Below are 21,138 nucleotides of genomic sequence, written 5' to 3'. Positions count from 1 at the left end.
CTGTGGCTGGAAGACTGAACGCAGATATAGCCGCATCCAGGAATATAGTTTGTCATCATCCTTAATAGGCCACTGTGAAAGTCTGTAAACGCACCCTACTGACAGAGAGAAAGGGGTCATTCAGCTGTCAATTTATTCTGACAATTCCAGAAGGAATAACTAAGTATTTGTTGCATTGTACTGGAATTGTTATTTTATGAGTGCTGACGGGTAGTACCTACACTGCCGCGCAATTTAAAAGTTCTGCATGTTTCAAGTGACTAGAATTGTACCCTAGAGGAAATGTTTGGTGAACCAAAAAAAAAAAAAAAAAAAAAAAAAAACCCCTAAAAAAAACTGTAATGGCAAACAAAACGGACCCAACACAGATGCATCAACCATCCAGTATTGTGAAAAAACTGCGCTTCTCCTCAGTATATTCAAAAACAGCTTTATTTACACACACTACGCGTTTCGGTGCCAAACTCGCCCTTCTTCAGGTGAATTGGTTCTCAACTGCTGGGCTTTATGTTTCAGCGGTTGAGAACCAATACACCTGAAGAAGGGCGAGTGTGTATGTCTGTAAATAAAGCTGTTTTTGAATATATATTAAGGGGAAGCGCAGTTCTTTCACAATACTGGATGGTTGATGCATCTGTGTTGGGTCCGTTTTGTTTGCCACTGTTTACACACCCAAGAGGTGAAGGAAGGACTGCAACTGTACCTACCTGAGGAAGAAACCTTCCATTCTACTAATTGTTTGGCTACCACAGAGTTGTGACCTAGTTTCACAACTTCAGAAGGTGAGCTGTACTCTTAGATTTGTAACCCTATCACAATCGAAATGACTATACTATGGGCTGCTCTGCGTCTCTTCCTTTTTGTCTTTGAGATTAAAAAAAACTATAAGGAACTGAAGAATATTTTAGTTCTAGGAAACAAAATGAAACACAAATTGTAATCAGTTATTAATTGTCTCTATAAATACATTATAGAGTGTTTAGGTTATATATTCACATTTTGGGATTTATTGTGTGTAACATGTATTGTACAAGAGGATCCATAGCAGAAATGTGAAGCAGACACACTTTCATAGTAGATGTGCTACAGATATGCATAAAGATTAGCCCTATCGTCATTCAATGGGGATAATCTGCTGCTTTTTCAGCAAATCAGCAAAAAGAATGTGCGTGCTCATGCTCCTAACCGATTTCTTTTCTCTGCGGACAAACATCTGCACAAGTATTTTTCCACAGCACGTGACTAGGGTATCAAATAATCCACTCACTTGCATCGGATGCAAAATGTTAGAGGAGGATTTGGCCATACCTGAATCCTCAAACGCAAAACGTGAACATTTTTACCTCTAATTGCATCATCATCGATCACCAATTTCCTGTGGAAAACCTTGAAGCTGTGACTGTAAAATATAACCTAGTCATTTTACTGTGGGTGGATGAAAAAGCCAAGAGTGTAAAGGTGAAACATGTGACCAGCAAGAGTATACAGCGTCATAGGAAGTCGGTAACCAAATATGGCATGATGAATGGCCTGGTCCAGCTGATCATTTTTCTCCCTGTCACTTTAATCAATAAGGGAAAAGGTGAATTGCTATTGATCTTCCAAACACCTTGTGAGACAAGGTACACAAATTGCAGAAAACCTTACACCAAGCATACATGCAGAGAGAGCTGGCTATGTAACCCTACATCCCCTCTGTTTCACTGATGTCTAACCAATTTTCCTTTGTTATTCCAGTGATAAAGGAACTCGACAAAGCTTTTGGACATAAAAGGTCTGTTACATGGTAATGTGATGGACACACAGATGTACAGCTCATTCCAAGAGCCTGTAACACATTACACAGAATCTGTAACATGCTGTGCACCGCTGCGTCCTTCACATGGCCATGGACTCGTAATTATTCACTAAGAAGGACAGCAAGCAGAGATCTAAAACTGTGCGGAATGGATACACAAAATATATTGGAAAATTGTAAATCTTTTCATTATGCAAGAAATAGCATTTGTTTGCTAAAACTGGACAAGCCCTATAACAGAGGTAAGACTAAACTTGATAGGTCTGAGACATGTGAAAGAAAAATGAAACCTATCGGAAGAAAAGTATTATGAATTTATATTATTTATACAATAGTAAAACAATGAGATAAGAGTTTTACCACTGTTGAACAAGCCAAGTTGCTTTAATGGCCCTAAATTAAGGGAAAGATGCTGTAGAGATACAGTCTCTTATGCCTAAGATCATGTGTGCACTGTTGACCACTCCATATCTGAGCCATGTCCAAACTAACATTTTTTTAATCAGAAATGATTACCACAGGTAGTATATAATGTACCAACCAATTTTAGGCAAGTCAAGATTGACGCTCAATGGGTATATATACGTAGAGCACAAAACAACTGAGCATCCATTTATACTAATGGCATTTATATGTTCTACAAAACGTGAATTTCTCTGAGGCTATTGAGTTGTCCTCATTTAAAATTTATGAGCAGTTAATGTGACAAGGCTTGGTGTCCACCATCAGGAGTTAATCAAGATGTAACTGAAGGAGTAGCCTTGATCTTGAGTCTTCTTAAAATGAATCAGAATCAACAAGGACATTTCATGGAAATGGATGACAAATCATGGTAAGGCCTTATGCATACAAGTGTACATGAAAAAATTGTGAAAAATCGGGATGCTGTATTATGGTGTTACTATTCCATAAAATGGTGATTCTCAATCCAATCCTCACCGAAACAGGTCATTCTCCAAGGAGTTTTCGCACTGGTGCACAAAGTGTAAACATAATTAAACAGAAATACAAAAAAAAACCCCTAACATTACCATGTCACAGTTTCTAGCCCTGTTCCTGATAACACACCAATAACTGTCACCTATGTATACACCGTCATAATGGAGAGGGAAGATTGTTTATATTTTTTTTTTTTTTTTGTAGAATTTTGTGCCATTGAAAAAACAAAAACCATACCGTTGTTTAAATAAACATGGGAAAAAAATACATAAAAATTAAACCCCATTTATCACTAAAAAAAGACGCAAAAATTATTTGAATAACCCAAAAGGGGGGAAAAAAAAGTTATAGCCGTTTAAACTGCCTGTGCAGAAAGAAAATGAGAACGTATCCAGTCCTGAAGCAGTTAACTGTGACTGTTTTTCTGTCAAAAAAGCCAACATGTAGATACGCTCATTCATTCATTATTTTTTTTTAATGGTTGTTGTGTGGAAAAGGCCTCATCAACATAGTTCCAATCAATATCATTGATTCAGAAATGGATATATTAGCTGACCTCAATCCAATCTAGGTAGGACCAATTCCTTTTTAAATGTGATAAATAAAAGAAAGAAGATGCCAAGGTTTCCTCCCCTTTAAGCAAAAGAGGATGTTTAAAACACCATTGTCATATATAGCAACTAGAACCCTGCAAGGAAAAATCTGAAAGATGAGAGCTGAGTATCTGGGTCTCGGAGGAAACTTTTGCTGATGGCAGCAGATTAAAGAAAAATGAAAAAAAAAAAAAAAAACTGTTTAGAAGATTCTTTGGCATTAAACAGTGTAGAAAATGAGCTTGTGACTAATTAGCTTCAGCCTGAAAAAGTGCGATTCGCCATCGACTCCTCCCACAACACCTCGGAACCTTGAAAGATCTGTCAGATCAGGACATTTGTAAAAGCCAAGTATGTAACTGCTCACAGGAGAGAAACAGGGGTGAGACTGAGGGAAATGGAAGGAGGAGGAGAACAGATAAAAGACATCAGCCTTGTGGTGATTTAGCAAAGAAGAAAGCATGAATGAAGGCCAAAACAGGAGTAAATTGAGAATAGGATAAATTAGGGTGACGAGCTTTCTCCCACTTCTCGGCAAATCAAGTTCTTCTAAGTCTGAACTAATTCATTTGTTCTGCGAATATAGCAAAGTCAAGGCTCATATGAGATCACAATTTACTGTACATCCTTCATAGCCACCTTGCAAACACAGAAAAAGCATTGAGAAATACTGGACTACTGCCAACCATTCAAGTCTACCATTTGCAAAAGTGGCTGGTTTAATGGGAAAATGGAAGGAAAGCTGTAGTGGAGTCACTTAGTAACACATAGTAACCTTCATGTCAATCCATTTTATTGACACTGAAGCAATAACCATTTAAGGCCATAAACACTGTGCCATACTTCAATGGAACCAGCAAAGGGTGTAGACATACAACGCAAAAACATCAAAATGCTAAAAACTAACAACTGTTCTATACATGAGGCAATGTAAAGTTATAAAAGAACATGTAAAAATTAAAATGGAATGAATATTATATGGCCATTGCAAGCAAACACCAATTATGACAACCAAATAAAAAAAGGTCATTTAGTCACACTTTGCTATTTTTTTCTATGATCCTGGTCACTATAGTGGGAGCCAAGTTATCAAACCACAGAAGGCTACCCTGATAAATCCACAAGCAGACAATCTGTGCCCATGTAGTCACCGTGATCTACAAGTACAGCATTATGCTATAACTAAAGACATTTCATGACATATAAGTAACATGAAAGTAGGGTTAATAAGGGATCACCTGGGAAATGGATGAGGGAGGGGGGCATTCATCCCTTAGCCAGAGCAGACAGCAATGTGAAATAAATAGATTTATTTTTAGCTGGCATGTAATGCTATAAACATGTATAGCCAGCCACAACTTACCTCAGTCAGACCAGCTTCAATGTAAAGCTTTATACAAAACTAACACAGTTTTGCACACTAGAATACAACGGTGTAAGCATACTTTGCTGCTAGAGGACGATTTCAATGGACCAATATATTAGAAAAGTAAATGTTTAGTTACCTTGTACTAATTGGGTTAAGTGGCAATATAATAATTAAAAAAAGAAAGAAAAAAAATAATCAGCAAACATTTAATTCTGTGATATCAAACTGGTGGCCCAGAAGCAGCACAAGGCTTCCATGTGATTGTTATGCAGGGTCCCTAGGGGACATTCACTCATATGGTAACCTTCCTGAGGACAATGATCAAGCACAACTGCTCCTGTACGTCACATAAAGAATGGAACCAAGTACGGTATGTATGCTTGTCTGCTTCCCAACATAGGTACAGTATTTTACCAAAAGACATGAACAGACGTTGAAAGAAATGGTTTTAATTTATTTTTTCTTCTGCAAGTTCAAACCTATTTTGAGCGTAAGTACAAAAAATATCATGTGGCCTCAAATATATCTGTCATATGTCTGTGTCTACAACTGTATCCAACGTGTATATCTTTGATGGAGTCAGGGGCTCCATTTCAGGGCTTTACAACCACCAGTCTAAATGTCAAAAAAAAACTTTTGGATGTTTTAGCCAACCCTGGACAAATGACATCATGGATTCTGACTAGAAAGACTAAACACTGTCTAACATGGAGTCTTATCTTGAATCAAATTCATAAGGGAAGAACAGCTTACCTCAGTCAGCCACTTAAAGGGGTTGTGTGTGTGTTTGTAAAATAAAAAAAATTCTAACGGTATATTTACTGCACTGGATAAGAATTTGTAGAGCACAGTGGCACTCTCTGGCAACCACACCATACTGTAACATTCCTGACTTCACTTTACTCTATGTACAAGCAAGGGAGTAGAGTGGAGGCTAAGATGTTGCACAGAGCCAGCGCACCACTCAGATTTCTGGCACCCCATTGCACTCTGTAAATCTAGTGTAGTGAATGTACTGTTACAAGGTTTTACTTCCCCACATAATCGCTTTAAAGACTCATGCACCCTCAGCCAAACTGAGTGTATACGTGTATATACAGTGGCGTCAGGAGGAATAGCTGTTAGCCGAAAGATTAAAATTAAAAGTAGAATAAAAAATAAAATACACTAAACCTTCAGCAATGGATGAAATGAGCATCTTACCTCTCTCTGCAGTACTAGCTCTTTTGTGTACATCATGGCTTCCTCACTGAAAGGCTCCCCTTCCTGAACTCCACCAGGAATATTTCTAGCGCCTCTTGGACACTCAATACCTAAAGAATTTCATAAAATAAACTGGTTAAGGTCACATCAAAATACTCAAAGTTCTCGGCAGCACAATTATGTCATAGACAAGAAGCTCTGGATAACTAATACATTTATAATACAAGCCTTAAATATAATACATTTACAATCAAAGGTTTTTGGGGTTTTGACACACATTAATACAAGCCTACAATATGCCCTGGGCCTACAAAACTATTTAAATACTTAATGTTAAGCTCAATAATTCTGAACATAGATTTAAATACACATTGAAAAACTGGCGGCAAATTAATCAAAAGTCACATGTTTAATACATTTTGCACAGTTATGCACAGTATTCTGCCCTGATTTGTCCTCATTTTTTGACTTTTTGAGAAGTTGGTGGGTAGTCCCAAATCTGCCCTCCCCCAACTATCACCACACACACGCACATTTCAAAAGTGGAGAAAGTGGTGGACAAATGCTAAATTTTGCTACATTTTTGGGCAAATAAATCCAATAAGTGGTAAGCGTTATGTGACTATATGCAACTATTTTACACAAGAATTCTGAATCTCTGGGCCAAAAATATGTTATATTGGCTATCTAAACATAAATAACGTTTCCAGTCAGGAAAATACATTGAAATCCTTTCCCACGGCCAAAATACTAAATGGAAGACAAAATGTAAAACAATGATACTGGCATAACTTGGGCCCAGTTCACAACTGCGTTCCGCTTGGGAACCCCGAAAGCAGAATACTGAGCGCAATGAAAGCACATGGACCCCATAGACTATAATGGGGTCCGTGTGTTTTCCATGCGGAGTCCACATAAGTCATGCGGAGAGGAAAGTAGTTCATGAAGTACTTTCCTTTCTGCATCTGCCATGCGGACACCGTGTGGAAAACACACAGACCCCATTAGGGTAAGTTCACATGGAGGAAACATTTACCGCTGTGTGGCTTTTTCATATAGCTAGCCGCGACAGGATGCCGATGCAGTGCATCGGCATCTCGTCACAGCATCCCGCTCCTGATTAGCAGGAAAGGAGTCTTGAGCCGCGGACGCCACGGCTGACTCAGCTACAGAATCCATGTGAAGAATGGGCATGTTGCTTTTTTTCCCCGCTAGCTGAAAAAAAACTGCTAGAGAGTCCCGGTTTTGCAGGCAGAGTTTGAGGTGGATTCCGCGTCAAAATCCACCTGCAAAAAACTCTCTGTGAACATACCCTTATAGTCTCTGGGGTCTGTGTGCTTTTATTGCTCACCGCTTGTCAATGCGTTCAGTATTCTGTTCGGGGGTGTCCCCAAGCAGACTCCCCGAACGGAATACTGAATTCAGATGTGAACCAGGCCTTACAGTTTCATTCAAAATGAACATTTAATGTCTTATTTTACAATTGCCCCATACCTCAGTGTATGTGTGGTAAAATATTACATACTGTAGTTATATATAAAATGGAATCCATACGTGAATGCTTTTAAATGATTCATACACAAAATTTGTTTACAATATGACAACTGCAGCAGTCTTGGTAACCTTGATGGGATTATTTACTTACTTAAAAGTATTACATATTTTACTCCACACTAAGGAAATTAAGGGAAAACTTAATTCAAGCACCACTTGTGTCAATACAGGAACAAAAAAAAAAAATTAAGGATAAAAGAAAGAAAAAGCACATAATAATAAGAAAAACCCGTAGTGCAAGCAATGGCTAATGAACCACACAATATTAATAAGGCCACAGACGTGTTCTAGAACAAGTAACCGCCATCGGGTCACCTTGACAAATAATCTTACCTAATGAAGGCAGCATGAAATGAATGAACACCTCCATATTGTGTAATGATTGGAGTACTTGCTTGTATGTACATTCACACATTATTTTATAAGGTTTAGCAAAGCATGAGCACAAGAAATAAAAATAAATGATAGGAAAGATATTAACTAGTGGTATATGCACTTGAAGATTATAATCCACAGAGTTTGTGCTGACCATTAGATCAAGGTGACTGTTCCTAACATGAAATGACATTAACATGGGCACTTTTGATTTCATCTGCAGTGACTATTGCCTCTGCATAGACATTAATCGATTAATTCTTTCCTATAAGACATTGGCACATTATTAAGTTTTATTTTATAAATTTTTACAAGAGCACATGGAATGAATGTCATTGATTTATGTTTTAGCCTTTGGAGAATATGACGGATAATTTAAAGGTCAGAGAGGGGGTACACGAACAAGGCAGATTTATACAGTACAAGTAGAAGGTCTGTAGCTACAATCGCAAATATAATACAGAGCTGTATAGTAAAAACAGAAAAAAAACAAAAAAACACTCCAGTTCTATTTGAGTCTTGTGCTTGTCCGATTAAACAATACTAAGCCAACAAGAGGGTGGACAACTCTGTAGAGCCAGTGATGAGGAAAAGATGTAATAAAAACCTTTTGCGGCTCTTTAGTGTTTTGTTTAGTTCTCCAGTTGTGACTGATAAATGCAATGTTACATAAAAGAACGAATTGCTCCCATCACTAAACTATACATTCACTTTCCATATTTAGTCCTTTTGGCATCTGTACGATCATAATATATCTTTATATATCATTCAAAGTCTCATCCATTCTGCAGTGCTTTGTACCACACTTCCATCTCCAGATGCTGCGCCGATCAGGTGTTTCAGACACTGAAACTCATATCCTAAGTATATGGTTGAAAGCAGCTCTGATCCTATTCAAGTGAATGGGAGAAGAGCTGCAGTTTTAGGCACCACAGCCCCAGTATATGGACCTCTGCAGACGGCTTTGATGTACATTGTAGTAGTAAAACCTGGAACTGAAGCTCTACTTTCACTTGTATAGAAGCAGAGCTGCTTCTGTTTGTATACATAGTATGCGGCTTCCAGCAGCCAAAACAACTGATTGACGTGGGATCTGGGGTCATCAGTATCTATTTTTCCTATGTCTTGAAAAATCCCCTCAACGGTCTGACAACCCCTTTCACATCTTAGAAATAGACTGAAATAAATCGGTGTGTCGAGCGAAAGCAGCGGCAGCCGCAGCACTAAATGCAGCTATAACTGTGTTTGCAACACCATGTGGCAGCACCCTAATGGCCATCTGAAGCCGCTTATTACTCCACTAACCAGAATTTTATCAGCATCTGTGGATGACAATAAGGAGCAAGAAGGGATGGAACATCTACACAAAAAACGTACGTCCATAAATGATGCCCTTTATGCAAAGTGAAATTGTAAAAAGCAAAGACCAACTGCATAAAAAAGTCCATACATAGAAGTTTTACAATGGTGCAAACAAGTGAGCACAGATGTTGAATCTATAAGTCATTTCTCAGAAACAATGAAGGAGCCAGAGATGTGGCCCATGCTTATTACTATTACACAGAAGAGAATTGCTGTTTGCTGTACGCGGAGAATAAATGATCATTATACACTAATGAGCTGCAAATGCAGCAACACAGAAGCAATTTACATCCTTTCTGTTTCAACCTCTGCGGCATCCACTGGACATCACAGAGCGGGGTAACTACCTCATGCTAGTTTCTAGACTGTTATTAGTATGATCCTAATGGAAATGCCAAGAGGGACAAGAACAGAATCTCCTCCTATTTAAAGTAACCTTGTCATACTCTACGTTAAGCAAGAACACATTAATATGGAGCTTCTATTTGTATGCTTGCCAATGATCATAGTCAAGTAAAACAAGCATGAGGAAGGTAGACGTTAGGTATCTGGCGATCAATTGGGGCCTACCACAAATACCAAGGAAATGGCACAACCAAAGGCAAGGTAACGCAAGGCTGTCATCATGAGCTCTAATAGAATCTGGCAAGACCAGGGTCTCACATAGATTTATACATATAGTATTATCCCTGTCTTCAGCTTACCAAATTTCCATTTTGGGGAAAGGTGCATGTGACTGACTGAGGTTTGGTGGAGTCAATAGTAGAACTCCCAAATAGCGAGTCATACGAAGTTGTCAGTCAGCCAAGCAGCTCCGGGCAGCGGCCGAGATACAATTTGTTGACTTACCACTTAGAAATCGTGTGATGAGCAACAGATTTAAGGATGACAGAGGTGATGCTGAAGGAGGAGGGAGAGCCCATTTTATTTCTTAATTGGCTCAGAGAAAAGGAGTAGTCACGGGAGATTGGATGGAATGTCACCTTAGTGAAAAGGACGACAAATGTGCAAGCAGACATTCGAGGCGGGTTAACCCTGAGGCAGCCACAACAGTTTAGTTTATAATTTAAATGAGCCATATTGTGACAGATGGAATAAACATTCATTCATATGCAGCTAATATGTACCTATGACTAATCCATCAGCTCATGTACAAATCCAATTCTAATGGTTGCAGTTAAGAAACAAGCCTTGCAGGCCTTCACATCTTTAGATACCTAAACAGCTTTACACCCTTTATAGAACACCGCATCTTAGGGAAAAAAATGCTTATGAAAAAAGACTGTCAGCACAGAATGGTGGTAAAGTCTCATTTAGGAGCATTTTAAAAAGGTGAACTATGATAAAAATGCTTGCAGCAACTCAGATGATATACCCCCTCCTCTTGTCGCCCTACATCCATATAGAATGCTCTGCACGCTAAATGTCAGTGGTTCACTAGCACCTGAATTTTAAAGGGGGGAAATAAGCTATTCTCAGCTGAAAGATGACACACAGAATGGATGCATCCACAGCTCATTCTCAGTCAGAGAAATAGGTCTTCTTGTCTAGGCCACTGTCAGGAAAATCAGCCCGAACACGTAGGCTGGTGAACAGTCTAAATCAGACTGATAATAAAAAGAGCGAATACGGCACCATACACATTTATGTATCAATAAGAAAGTCTTATGTACATCTTATGTAATCCTACATTACTAAATTAGCCCTTGGTTTCTAATGGACCATTAAAGTAGTTGCCTGGGGAAATAACATTTCATTTGAGGTTTTACAAAGACATATACACTGTGCTTAAATACTTTACATATAGTCATTCATTTACATAAATCATTGCCTTATGATATACTGCAACACCCATTATAATATAATGTTAAGCTTTAAAAAAAAAAAAAAAAAAGTGATACTAACACCAATTTCTCAACTTCAGTTCCCCTGTTCGTACCCTGAAACCTCTTGGGAGGGGGGGGGGGGGGGGGGAGGCTGAACTGCAGTTAAAGCATTTGGTGTGGAATCGAAAACTTACTACTATCTGCGGGCTTCTGATCCCCCTCCCCATGGACTTCTACGGAAAGCTGTAATTTGATACTTCATTAAGGCGACATTCAGTCTTGGGAGATCAAGATGAATTGAGCAACGATCATTTAGGGTGCATACACACTACGTAACGCCGGGCGTGTATGAGAGCCGTACACGCCGGCGTTACAGCAGGGCTGCCGAACACTTCCCATTCACTTCAATGGGAGCGCTCGTAAACGCCGCTGTTACGAGCGCTCCCATTGAAGTGAATGGGAAGTGTTCGGCAGTCTGCTGTAACGCCGGCGTGTACGGCTCTCATACACGCCTGGCGTTACGTAGTGTGCATGCACCCTTAAACTGTAGCACTTCTGTAAATCTATTTATGCTAAAGAAAAAGTATTATAGTTCAGTATTGGAAATCCTAAGCTGTCCATGAATAAAATGTTAAAAGTGGTGGGTTTGAAGGTAGACTTTTTTTTTTTTTTTTTAATGTAGATTGTGAGCCCCTTATAGGGATCATAATGTACATTTTTTTCTTCCTATCAGTATGTCTTTGTAGAATGGGAGGAAATCTACACAAACACGGGGAGAACATACAAACTCCTTGCAGATGTTGTTCCTGGCAGGATTTGAACCCAGGACTCCAGTGCTGCAAGGCTGCAGTGCTAACCATTGAGCCACCGTGTTGCCCCCAAGGTAGACTTTACGTCACAGATAACTACTAACTAATGTGGTTCTGGTTTCAGTAATGACAAAAACCACAAGTACGGCTCAGTTTGTCACTACAGATTCTATCATAGATTATTGATAGGCTACTATATCCTGCACCTTTTGACAACTTATGGTAGGCAGGTAAGCACATATCTAAATAAATCATTTTTATCCATTTAACAAGCATCACAGCCTGCAAAAAAGTGGGTATTTGAATTTTATGCAAACATCAAGAGGTTGTCGCGTTTCTATTATAAAATCAAACCAATAAACCCATTGCTTTGTAGCAATCTGAGGAGCGCTGTTCATAGACAGCAGGCAGCTTTCTCTAAGGACTGACAACAATAAAAAAGGTTTGCTTTATTTTCTGTTTAAACAAGGATGAAATAAATGGAATTTTTAATAGCTGGGAACAATGGGGATGTTTACACAATAAGGAGGTGTGAAAATACACACTATAGAAGCATATGTCAAGGATTAACTGTCTAACATCGCCAAAATTAACAGTTAACACTTTAGACGCCCCAACCTATCAACAGAAATAAATAATAAATTAGATTTGCCGGCTAACTTATTGGATAACACTTTACAGTTAGGTCAGATAAAGAGGAGGGGAGAAAGGGACTTTTTCAAAAATATTTCACCAAACTATAATCTGATTTGTAACGGTGTAACAAAACGGTCATAGCTTCAGGAATTCCCTTACCCTATACTGTGACCCCCCCCCCCCCATGCCCATGGAAGCCCTTCAACATATCAATTAATACAGATCACATGTTCCCACTAGCCCCTTTTGACTTTCATCAAATGAATGGTAGTTAAAACATTGGCACAAGAGCAGTCCATGCACACAGGACATATACAAGCAAGTTATATACATACCTTTAATCACAATGAAAAAACCCACAGTATCTACATGTTAGTCAATGTAATGTAAGCCAAAAGGGCACCCATTAGCCCTTTACATTAAGCAGGTGCAACTAGCTCTTTGTGAAGATACCCTAATTTATTCTTCCAATGTTCTTATTGGAAGTGAGCATCTAATAAGCACTTAATAAGTGAGAACCCTAAATGTTTAGTTTACCTTTCAAGCTTCACCCTCCTTTTTCACTTTCAGATCCCCCAATGTGCAATTTGGAATCCACTTCTAGTTTTAAACCCGTTTAAGTGGACATGTTCCCTCCCAACTGAGAAGGTGGTCTCTCTTTAGGGAGTGACACTGTCCCCATAACATAGTCTAGAAGTCTCTCACCTCTGCCAAGTCAGTTTTCCCTACGCTGTGCTGAAGAGATCCAACCAGACGTAAACAGCGCTGTCCACAGCTGGGATACTGATTTGGCAAAACCCAGCATCATTGCAGTAAATACTTGTTGGAAAGTCGGGCATGATGTGCAAGGGAGCTACCCCTAGAGGGCAGCAAACAGAGGCACTGTTTCCCTATTTACATTTTGGGAAACAGATTTGCATATTTTTCTCATGTCCCCTCCCAACGATACATGCTGCAACTGACTCCATTAGCTCTCATGTATCAACCCAACCCTTACCGATTTCACTGTCTGGTACACTTCCTGTGTAATTTTTTTATGCTCTGTACCAACACAGTCACTGAGCCTATTTGCGCAATCTCTCTCCTATGACTCTGCCATGATTGCTCTCTTATCTGCCTAATAATGTAATAATGCTTGCTCTGCCGTGTACAATCTCCTCACCTTCCCTGCTATGATCTCTAACAATGTGCTGCTGTATCCTATCCTACTAATAATATAAATGTGAAAGTTTGTATGTTTGTATGTTTGTGTGTTTGGACATTTGATCCTCAATCACGCAAAAAAGGCTGAATGGATTTCAATGAAATTCAGCACATAGATAGATTATAACCTCGATTAAAACATAGGCTACTTTTTATCCCGGTAAATGACATGGCTTCATGACAGTTATGAATTTATGTTCACATACTATATTATACTACTCTTTTCTCAGCTTCTGAGAAAGCCAGGGCTCTTATCTCTCTGTGTAAACACTCAGCTAACCCTGGTTTGTGTTCATGCATTTGCATATTACCTGATATGTTCTAGGCACTGCTGACAAACTGACATGGGCAAACACCTTTAATCCAAATTGGCAGTTTGCCAATTTTCAACATGCCTGGAAAAAGAAAATCTAATTTGTTGCAAACAAGGAGAGCTATGAAGGAAGCCAGAAGTCACAGAGTTCTCATCAAGCGCAGCTGAGGGGGATCAACGACTACAACAACACACTCATTAGATGGCGTCCCAGCGAGCTGCTGAGATGCCAGAACAATCACGGGCACAGTGCAAGAAGCAAGTTCATCGGCAGGCCAGCTTGAGAGCTGCCAAAATTCCAGAGCAGGCAAAGAAACCGCAGCAATTTGTTGAATATAGGCAGATCATCGACGCCAACAACCCACAGACGAAGTCGCGGGCAGAGGCTATATAGTATAAAACTGCTATTTCACAAGGTCCTACACAGCTTGCTTTGTAGAAGAATTGATAGACTGTACAGCAACAAAATTGCAGAAATAAGTATCTAGAAGTTGCTTAAATTAGAATTTAGGAGACTAATAAAACATTAAAAATTTACACGGACTACTTACTGTATGTACTCAAGTATAATATAAGCCGAGGCCCCTAATTTCACCACAAAAAACTTGGAAAACTTATTGACTCGAGTATAAGCCGAGGGGGGGATGCAGGAGCTACTGGAAAATTTCAAAAATTAAAATGGTCGGAGATTTTGGGTTGCTGGGTAATGGGGAAGGGAAGGGGGTGTTTTGTTTGTCTGTCTGCCCCTTACCTGAGCTTGAGGAATGGGTTCCCCCCTTGGAATTCAGCCTGGCTGAATATAGGGTATCTGCAGTGCTCCTATTAACCCCTCCTGACGGAACAGGAGCTCTGCAGATACCCTATATTCAGTAGACCGGGCACTTTCAGACACAGGGATACATCATGTGTATGTGTTCCACTGTAATTTTCAACGTTTATATGTATTCTAGAGAAAGGAGTGATTTAGAACTTTTATTTATTTTTTTATTATATTTTTTTAAAGCTTCCTTTTTTCCCCCCACTATTTTATGGTAGATTCTATACATTATTATTGACACCCCCCCCCCCAAAAAAAAATAAATAAATAATTTTTTTTGCTTGACTCGAGTATAAGCCGAGGGAGGCTTTTCAGCATAAACACTGTGCTGAAAAATTCGGCTTATACTGTTGGAGTGCTGGGGGGGGGGGGGTTGCTGGTGGAGGGGGGCTTCTGGATGTCTGGCCCTTCCTTGGGCCTGAGGACTATTTCCCACCCACTTGTAATTCTTGCACTTGGGGGTTAATAGGAGCACTACAGACTGTAATGCTCCAATTAACCCCCAAGTGAAAGAATTACAAGGTGGGTGGGGAAAAAAAAACAAAAAACAGTCCTCGAGCCCAAGGAAGGGCCAGACAGATATCAAAAAGCCCCCCTCCCCCAGCACCCCAACCCTTCCCCAGCACTCCAAACCCCCCCCATCATCATAAATCTAGTATTTATCCCCTGTCCATTGGATAGGGGTTAAATACTTGAAAAATCACAATTTCTTCTGCAGAAGCTTACCTGCTTCTGCTGTTCAGCCTGCGCAGTGGTCTTGTGAGACCGCGTAGGACGCAGGCAAACGTCGGGTGCGGGCCTGATTACGTGGCCACGTCACCCAGCGTGTGGGGAGGAGGGTGCGGATTGGAGGGAGGAGGGGACGGAGCGGAGCAGGCAGAGGGCAGGCAGGGAGACCTGCTCTCTGCGAAGGGTGAGGGGCGGTCGCTAGAACAGCGCTGCGTCCAGGAGGGCCGCCCCAATCCACCGCTCACTTTCCTTGTACATCTGCGGCCCGCACAAAAGTCTTAAGTTTTGTCTCTAAAGTTTAGAGACAAAGTTTGAGACTTTTTTGCGGGCCGCAGATATGCCTGTAAAGGGCCACATGCGGCCCGCGGGCCGCATGTTTGACATGCCTGCTTTACATCATGCCCATGTTGATAGGATGAGCAGGGCAAGAGGCTGTAGGAGGGAGTCAGAGGCAAAGATGCAAACACTGTACTGCAGCTTCTAGTGAGTGTTGTTCCTCTTCACAGCAATGGAATTACTTCTACTCTACGCACTACTGCTGTATAATATCCTCCAATAGAGGACAATTCTGGTGAAAGTGCAATATATAACTCATATCATGGCCAATTATAGCATTATTACTCATGTATAGACCAACTTATTCTTAAAAATAAATAAATCAATTGAAGCGGCAGGTATGTTTTGACAATAAAGACATGGTTTCCTGCAGCCTCCACTAGGAGGAGTTTAATGGAAGATGGATTTATTTTTTCAGTTCAACAGAAACTGTGTAAATCTGTGTTCAGTAAGCATCCAGTAGTGGTGGCTGCAGGCAGCCATATTTTTATGATTTACCTTTTTTAGCTGTGTCATAGAAAGCAGAGAATTTACAGCTACAGAAGATTTCTATAGATGTACTATGAAAGCAGAACACAATTTGGGACTTATTTACACAAATAATTTAGCACAGGACAGAGACCATCACAATATTTCCATGCCTGACCTCTCACCCATTATTAAGCACAACGTAACGTATGAACTTTATTTGGTAGAATAGTATATTCCTGCACATCAAGCCCTGGTATCTGCCTCTAGCATACCAGCCATTACACTGGCGGAAAAGCGACAACTGTTAGCAGTTAAAACTTCAACGTTAAACTAAAATTATTTATTGGCTTTTTGGTTTTTAAAATGACAGATATGGGAAGGAGTTTAGAATTCAAGAGCCTGTTCTACACCTACAGATGACTCACAATCAATTACAACAGCACTCACTGCGACTGTAAGTAGCCATGTCAGGGAGCAAACATAAGACGCATCAGATGTGAGCTTTCATTATTCTCAGCCTCCGCATCAGTTCCCAAGGAGCGCTTTGCTCGGCAGAGGGAAAGAAAGAATTGCTGGTTTGCATATATAAAAAACAGAGGGCACTACACCTAACTGGTGTGCACCATTTTACTAGCCTAACTTCAAATGATTCACAGGAAAGAAAATCTGACATGTAGCTCAATATAAAGGACACCAAAGAATTGGTTACATTTTTTGCACGCACAGAAGGTATGCTTCAGAAAGACAGCGTGAAACATCAAGCTAAAAATCATTCACACAGTACAGATACCGCTAGTGAGAAAAAGCAAGAATGAATTGCTAGACAGTAAAGATGAAGACATCTTGCTATAATCCTGCAACTTCTGCAGCCTCCTGGATGTTTCTCATAGTAAGTGTGGGATGGGAAAATAGGAAAAGGTGGGGAGGAACTGTCTGGTGTAGAGGAATTTCTCATTCTTTGTGACTGCGGGCATTTCAAGGAGACTAAATGGAGGGAGGGTCTGCACACCCTCTCCGCATATATAAGACTACATCTCCGGCGGAAAGATGTTCCAGCCTTGCTGGGTTAATCCATAGCGTATCCATGACAACTGGTGCGGCTGGACACAGGTTGGAGATATAGCATGAATAAGTCCCCATAGAGAACATCTGTCTATGTAATAGCATAAGAACAATAGGATCCCCAAAGGAGACAAAACCTCTGGGGTAAATATGGACCACCATGAAGAAGCTCAGTATTTACAATGATGACTGTCCAAGCCTATTTGAAAGAACATGAATCTAGAGACACTTCAAAAACGCTTTATTTCAAGTCACAATACACAAAAATGGAGATATTCCCTAAGGAATGTTATACAGTAGATTCTCCTTGTCTGTGTGTAAATGCAGCCCAACACAGAAAATGCAGTCCCTATAACTGAAGTCAAACATACACCCACAGACAACTATGTGGTACCTGTGAGCAGTTGGGCCAAATGAAACCCAGCTCTGCACACTAACAAATGCAGCTCTGCTCTATCTGTAGTCTCTGAGGGCACATAAGTACTTTCACATGTCAGTCTTTCCCAGTTTGTTAAGATGTGGAACAGGAACTGTTCTCCCCAGACAAGTTAGAAAAGTGATGAAGAGCTGAGAGCTCTTACCAAGGAGTTGCTACTACCAAAGCAGAGCATAACAGCAAACCCCCCTTTTGTTCTATGTTTCAGCATTAGCATATTGGGCAGCGGTAAATCGCCAGGCATCACCTCTAATGACATGAATGGTTCAAACTGGAGTTTAATATGGGACTAATTAGATAGGTGCAATTTCAATCTGCAACATTAATCAACAGGACAGGGCTGCAATGTGTCGCTAATTACCCATTAAGTGATCCGTCCTTGTTATCATTGGTATATATGGAAAGGATGACCACTGACAATGGAATTCCAGAGTGTGCCGCTATATACAACTATCTAATAAAAGAAAAACCGAGGAGACAGAAGGAGGAAGTTATGACGCTTTCCAGTGGAGCTCAAGGGAAATCTAACATTTGTAATGCTTTATTTTTCGTAAGACATATTTAAAAAGAGGGGAAAAAAAAGAAAAGAAAAAAAAAGACAAGTCTTATCTTTCTGTGCCTTCATTACCGCCATCTAAGTCAGAACGGAATAGGATCACACTTAATTGAGGCTTTTTAGTTCACATCAATTTTGCCCAGTGCTGGGATTCAGTGAAACTTTGAAGCAAATCCTATTTAATCTCAGCCATTCAGAGCAAAAATTGCTTAATGTGTGTGTTTTGGGAGGGGAGGAGGAGAAGGGACGGGAAAGAGATGAGGTGCCCTGAAGGAAATAAGCTGAGAAGGGGGAAAAAATAAAATAAGAATCGCATCACTGGCTATTCTGATACGACTTAAAACGAAATAACTGCAGATCTGCTTACCTCCGCTAGGGATAATAAATTAACTTCTTCACAGCCAGAAGCATTTGCATTCACTAGCAAGAAGCATGTGTGATTCGATACAGAAAAAAGCAAAAGTTTACCAACTACAATATCCAGCTAATTTTAACTTCCTTTTAATGTTAAAATGACAGACATACTATTGCTAGCCTTTGGATTGCCATCAGTTGTAAGGTGTATTCAGCAAGGGTCAGTAACTCTCAGCATAGCAGAAACACAATAGTACAATAGTATGAGGGTAAGGATAGACAGTCAACATAAAAACCCCTGAACATGTATACTTACCCTGAAGCAAGGCCTAAAGAAAAAGTAAATGATGACAAATACTCCTTAGGGGCTGTTCACACGGAGTAAACGCGAGCTGATTATGGCAAAATACACGTGTAAAAAATACACGTGTAAAAATCAGACTCCCATTGACTTCAATGCCATTTTTTACACGTGTAAAAAAACGTGCCCCAAAATGCACGTTTTTGGCGTGTTTTTTTTACATGCGTAAAAAATGGCATTGAAGTCAATGGGAGTCTGATTTTTACACGTGTATTTTGCCATAATCAGCTTACTCCGTGTGAATGGCCCCTTAATGTGGCTAAAAGACTTAACTATTTTATATCAGGGTTTTAGTGATATTTTGAAAGCGCATTTTTAGTTTGCTGAAACGCAGTAGAAATATGCTGGTCACAATGTGGTACTATTATGGGTACCAGCAGGCAGGGCAGTTTTTTCTATCACGAACCAGAGGTAAATCCACAGAAAAACCTGCAAGAATAACATGCAGATTCTTCTGTGGATTTACTATGTTTAACCTCTCAACAATGAAAGAAATTATGGTAAGTTGGCAATAAAAATTTGCAAGAAAAAATGAAATTCTGCCAATGTAAGAATCTTCAAGACTTGTCACTTTAAAGGCACAAATCTCTGCAGCATGTAGACAAGATTTACTAAAACCTCATTTACTTTGCTAGCACTGTACAGTGCCGCACCTCCGATGAGGCGACCTGAAGCGAGCGCTTCAGGCGGCGCTATGTCAGGACCCCAGGGAGGGCGGCATTTTTGATTATCTAAGCCAGTCCAGGACAAGCTGTCCTGGACTGGCTTAGCACCGAGCGGTGGTTTGGGGAGGCCACTGGAGCAGCGTCTTCTCCGTGCCTGCTCTCTGCCTGCTAACAGCGCTTTCTTTAGTTCGCCTCGGGTGGCGAAAGGGGTAGGTTCACCCCTGGCACTGTATTACGTGGCAGATTTTCTGATATACACCACATGTGAAGGCTTACAAAACGTTCCATAAAACTAAACTTCTAACAAGAACTACACCAATAATTAACTACGTGGGACCCATTGGAACACTTTTGAGTCATCTTAAAACATGCAAAAAACCAAGAACATGTAAGAAGGAGGCCTTCGGCTATGTTCACGTCTTCAGAGACTCCATCGAAGAGTCCGCCGACACTCGGCGGAGGAAAGTCCTGCACAGAGGAGATTTTTCTCTGCCAGTTTAGTTTACAAATGACTGACACCCAACGCACCCCATTATAGTCAATGGCTTTTACCAAGCTCCGTGTGTAACAGCTGTTGTGTAGTGGTCCACTTCTCCATTGGGTGGACCATTGGGTTACATTTCCCAAACAGGCCTGGTTCACATCTGTGTTCAGTATTCCGTTCAGGGAGTACACATGGGGACCCACCGAATGGAATACCGAACGCATTGTCAAGTGATGAGCAGTGAAAGCGCACAGACCCCATAGACTGTAATGGGGTCCATGTGTTGTCCGCATGGAACATGCGGAGAGAAAAGTACTTCATGAACTACTTTCCTGTCCGCAAGACTCGTATGGACACCGCGCGGAAAGCACACGGACCCCATTATAGTCTATACCAAACGCAGATGCGAACCAGGCCTCAATTACATACAAATATCTTACAACCTATAATAAGATACACAGGTAGATAAATATAGTTAATACTTAAAGCACTGGATACACAGTTTGTAATAATAAACAAAAAAAATATATGTATTTGGTGGTTCACAATGCCTGATAAACGATTAATACATTCTGTAATGGATACGTATTCTGGTAAATGAGTTTTCCTAAGTGTAGAGGCCTGAAAATAGTAGTATCACTGATGATACTACCTAAGCATTCTGGAGCCACTGCGTTATAACAGTCCTGTAAGCCGAGTGAAGCCAATCACTCGTGCAAAATCCAGAACATCCAGAACATCACACTGCATTAAGATGAGGTTGTAGAATTTATATGAAAAAATAAATAAAACTAGCAAAAAAAAAGTCATTGCAAAGACAACATAATGCAGCATTCCCCCTCAGATGTGCGACAGTACATTTTGGAGTGGTCTTTGAATTGTACACC

General features: G+C 40.2%; 1 protein-coding gene across 2 annotated transcripts in view; it reads right to left on the bottom strand.

Moving 5' to 3' along the window:
* The window catches only part of SND1 (staphylococcal nuclease and tudor domain containing 1), a 437,816-nt gene that overhangs the window by 155,889 nt on the left and 260,789 nt on the right, over positions 1-21,138 (bottom strand). For both annotated transcript variants that reach the window (XM_075273874.1, XM_075273875.1), the window contains exon 16: positions 5,903-6,012. In XM_075273874.1, coding sequence (XP_075129975.1) covers positions 5,903-6,012 — 110 coding nt within the window. The remainder of the gene's footprint in view (positions 1-5,902; positions 6,013-21,138) is intronic.

Source organism: Leptodactylus fuscus, chromosome 5 (assembly GCF_031893055.1).
Source record: "Leptodactylus fuscus isolate aLepFus1 chromosome 5, aLepFus1.hap2, whole genome shotgun sequence".
Taxonomy (NCBI): domain Eukaryota; kingdom Metazoa; phylum Chordata; class Amphibia; order Anura; family Leptodactylidae; genus Leptodactylus; species Leptodactylus fuscus.
This window is presented reverse-complemented; position numbering and strand designations above follow the sequence as displayed.